This window comes from Solanum dulcamara, chromosome 10, assembly GCF_947179165.1.
Source record: "Solanum dulcamara chromosome 10, daSolDulc1.2, whole genome shotgun sequence".
Taxonomy (NCBI): Eukaryota; Viridiplantae; Streptophyta; class Magnoliopsida; order Solanales; family Solanaceae; genus Solanum; species Solanum dulcamara.
This window is the reverse complement of record NC_077246.1, coordinates 3,514,848-3,519,199: the sequence shown is the minus strand read 5'-3', so window position 1 is coordinate 3,519,199 and position 4,352 is coordinate 3,514,848. Positions and strand designations below refer to the sequence as shown.

At 30.9% G+C, this 4,352-nt stretch overlaps 1 protein-coding gene across 1 annotated transcript; it reads left to right on the top strand.

Moving 5' to 3' along the window:
- Positions 1–2,808: 2,808 nt before the first annotated feature.
- On the top strand, positions 2,809–3,861 carry LOC129870976 (probable sugar phosphate/phosphate translocator At4g32390). The gene has a single exon (XM_055945845.1). The coding sequence runs from the start codon at positions 2,809–2,811 to the stop codon at positions 3,859–3,861; it is 1,053 nt and encodes a 350-aa protein (XP_055801820.1).
- Positions 3,862–4,352: the final 491 nt, after the last annotated feature.

The window sequence follows — 4,352 nt, the reverse complement described above, 5'->3', positions numbered from 1 at the left end:
GTCATTTTGTTTGACCATAAAAATTACTTTTATATCCCTTATATTTTAACTAAATCCCCAAACTACCCCTTTTATTCTGTTAACCCTAAAATTCAAACACTTATTTTCAACATAAGCACTTTTATTCAAACACTCAACTGCTTATTTATAAAAATAATTTTCAGTACTTCAAAGTTCTAAAAGCACTTCATACATAAAAGTTAATTTTTTTAAATCTATCCAAACGGGCTCTTACTTGTATTATGAATGCAATAAAAGTTTCACCTTTTTTGAGTAATAATTCATTTATTCTTTACATTCGAAATTATAACCATAAGTATAAATGCTAACACAGAAAATAAACACCAAATAAAAAGGACAGAGAGTTCGATTTCAAATTCCATAATTTATTGACCTACGCATTTACTATTACACAACTCAATCCGTCTCCACAATTTTTTTTCCAGTCATTCCATTGTAAATAGAAAACTCTTTAGTGGAAATAATTTCTTGGCCTATTGAAACGCTTTTCGTCAATTTGCAAAAAAAAAAGTCTTTTTTTTGTTCTCATCTGGTGTTCGGTATCCATATTGAAGCCTGACTAAATCTGGATTCGCGCCGAAAAGTCTCATTGGGGGTAAAACATTCCCTAACAAAGGCGACTCCGTACTCAGGGAAATGCAAATCCGAGACCTCTGATTAAGAATGAAAAGTACTTACCACTCCACCAAGACATTTATCGGTGATTTGCAAAAAAAGTCAACAATGTTTGTTGCCATGCCAAACTTGGACTATAATTGTTACAAGTACTCCTATAACAAATCCGAGACCTCTGATTAAGAATGAAAAGTACTTACCACTCCACCAAGACATTTATCGGTGATTTGCAAAAAAAGTCAACAATGTTTGTTGCCATGCCAAACTTGGACTATAATTGTTACAAGTACTCCTATAAACAACTAAGATTTGATATCAGAAATAGGATTTAAATTTTCAAGTTAGTGGTCCATATTATTATTTTTGCATTCACAAATTATTTATAGTAATGAGTGCATTGTACTATAATAAAGATATAATTCTTTTAGAAATTATTAAACTATGCATTAATTCAAATGTAAAGTAATAAATACAGCCACACGTTATAAAATTAGCTATAAAATTTATCACTAATCTATTATTAAATTATGCATAGTTAACATAATTTTATAATAATCTATCGATAAATAGAATTAGCGATAAAAATTATTATTCAGTGACACGCCCTCATGCTGTAATGCTGCTTATGGTGGTTGTTGGAAAATATAAACTTTATTTTGATTATAATGATAAATAAAAAGGATTGAAGGAATTCAATTTAACATTTTACGTCTATACATTAACTTAAAACCTTTTTTTCCCTACAAATATATCACATGTGAGAGAGTTTATTTTTTGACTGTCCTTGTCCTAATAAGAATTGACATGAAATGATAAATAGTTATTTATTATTAATATAAGTATGTGTTAGGACATAAATTTTAAATATTTTTTATTTTATTAAAATTTAAGCTAGAGTTGAAGATAAGATTGTATTTGATTATATTTTTTGTAAAAAAGAGAAAATCGCACTTCATTTGAAATTTATGAAGATGCAATTGGAAAATAAGTTTTTGCATTGATTGTCTCTACTGCAATTGGAAAATAAGTTTTTGCATTGATTGTCTCTACTTCCGGCTGGTCTTTAATTTAATTCTTTCTTTTTATTTAATAAAAAAATTTGGGCTAAATCACCCTTAACTATGTCCTAATTTCACAAGTCAAAGACTTAGAGAACTTTTGCTTGTGCGCATATTAGTTGTATTGTATCTAATTTGCAATGCGTAAGTTTAAATGACTTTTTTTCTATAACCGACATAATTTCGTAGGAATAAGTTATATTCTTTAAGGCATAACTTTGTAGATTTGAAGCTGAATTTATGCCTCTCTAGCATAAATTTCATCGGAACTAGATTATGCCTTGTGAGTTATGAATTTTTCTTCGGACATAATGTTATGAAACTAAACTTATAGCTTAATTATAAGATATAAATTCTGTTGGAACTAAGCTATTTCTTGCGGATTTCTTTCCTCTTGTAAGATATTGGTAACTTGTGGCTTGCTAATTTTTTTTTAATATGTTAGAGATATTTTCAATTATTTTTTATTATTTAAAGCACAAAAAGATAAAAATAAAAAATCACTAATTTGACGAACAAAAATTAAATACAACATCAAATAGGGGTATCGCTTGAATGACCCTTTGAAAAACAGTTTTGGAACACTTTCCAAAATTGAAATCCAGATGAAATTTAAATAAAAAATTATTTTAGAAAAAAGTAAAGTCACTTTTACTAAAAAAAACAACTTTTCAAGGTGAATTTTCACATTAAATTTAAATATAATCACATTTTAATATTAATATCAGACATTATATACAGACAAAAAAGTGGTCCTAGCCAATAAATCAATTTGACCCAAAAAAGTAAATTTTGTTTTTCTCACCAATATTATTACGATATTATATATTTAATTGAATTTTAATATAAATAAAATAATTTTTGGCATCAAATGAAATAGTATTAAAAATCTGGAATGAATTAATTACCAAGTCAAAGAAACGATATGAGATTCAGTTTCACATCCCTTAACAATCTTACACGAAAGCATATAAACTCTCTTTACTCTTTCTTGTGTCCTGTAACGCCTCCTCTTTCTCCTCCTAAATTTCTCTCTTTTTCCCCCAAATTCCCTTTTCATTGATCCAAAAAGAACTTGTGGGTCTTTCTTGATTTTGGTTATTGAGTTGAAAAAATGGGAAAAGGTGGAAACTTGAGTGAAGGGGTTGTGAAGAAAATCTTGCTTTCATACACTTATGTTGCAATTTGGATTTTCTTATCATTCACTGTGATTGTGTACAACAAGTACATCTTGGATCGTAAGTTATACAATTGGCCTTACCCAATTTCACTAACAATCATTCATATGGCTTTTTGTTCTTCATTGGCATATCTTCTTGTTCGTGTGTTCAAAGTTGTTGAACCTGTGACAATGACAATGGATCTTTATTGCAAATCTGTGGTACCCATTGGTCTGCTTTATGCATTTTCACTGTGGTTATCAAATTCTGCATATATATATCTGTCTGTATCTTTTATTCAAATGCTTAAAGCTTTGATGCCTGTTGCTGTGTATTCAATTGGGGTTTTGTTGAAGAAAGATACATTTAAATCTGATACAATGGGTAATATGGTGTCGATTTCAATTGGGGTTGCTATTGCTGCTTATGGAGAAGCTAAATTTGATACATGGGGTGTCATGTTACAGTTAGGTGCTGTAGCTTTTGAGGCTACAAGATTGGTTATGATACAGATTTTGTTAACATCAAAGGGTATTACATTTAATCCAATTACTTCACTGTATTACGTTGCGCCTTGCTGTTTGGTTTTCTTGTTCATTCCATGGATTTTTGTGGAATATCCACTGTTGAAGGATACATCTAGTTTCCATTTTGATTGGGTCATCTTTGGTACTAATTCCTTCTGCGCGTTTGCTCTCAATCTTGCTGTGTTTTTGCTTGTTGGGAAGACATCTGCTTTGACTATGAATGTTGCTGGTGTGGTTAAGGATTGGTTGTTGATTGCCTTTTCATGGTCCGTCATTAAGGATACTGTCACACCTGTGAATTTGGTTGGATATGGATTGGCTTTCTTAGGTGTGGCATATTACAACCACGCCAAATTGCAGGCTCTTAAGGCGAACGAAGCACAGAAGAAGGCTTCACAGGCTGCTGATGAGGAGGCTGGAAGATTGTTGGAGGAAAGAGAAGGGGAGAATGGTGCTAAGAAGAATGAATCTCAAGGCTGAGTTGATTCTTCATTTACTTTCCTATTATCCTTAGGTAGGATGGATGACATTGAGAGGTAAAACCTGAAGATCAGACTATGACGTCCTTGTGCGGATGATTTAGGTTCTGTTTTTTTAGGTATAAGTTGTTTACATTATCTGTTTTGAGGATGTTAAATTAGTTTTATTGCTCATATTACCAGATCGTGCATGTACTTGAGCATGACTCTAGTCAAATATTATGTTTATTTTGACAGAATAGTAATACTAGAAGAGCTTTTTCCGATGAAAGTAACTGATGCTTCGCTATATGTCTTTGTTTCTCTTTTCATGGAATACCTTAGTTGTCTTTAACTTCATTGCCTTAGGAGTTAATCAAATGCATCTGTTACTTAAAAGCTTTCTCTTTGAAATGCACAACATGTTAACTGATGCTGTTAGTTATCTCCAACATGTTCAAATAGTTGACCTGAAATTTGGACAGATTTAGTCTTGTTGATGTAACTATATTG

What these genes read in the sequence shown, in the direction of transcription:
- LOC129870976 (XM_055945845.1), top strand. Translation starts at nt 2,809, where the DNA reads ATGGGAAAAGGTGGAAACTTGAGTGAAGGGGTTGTGAAGAAAATCTTG.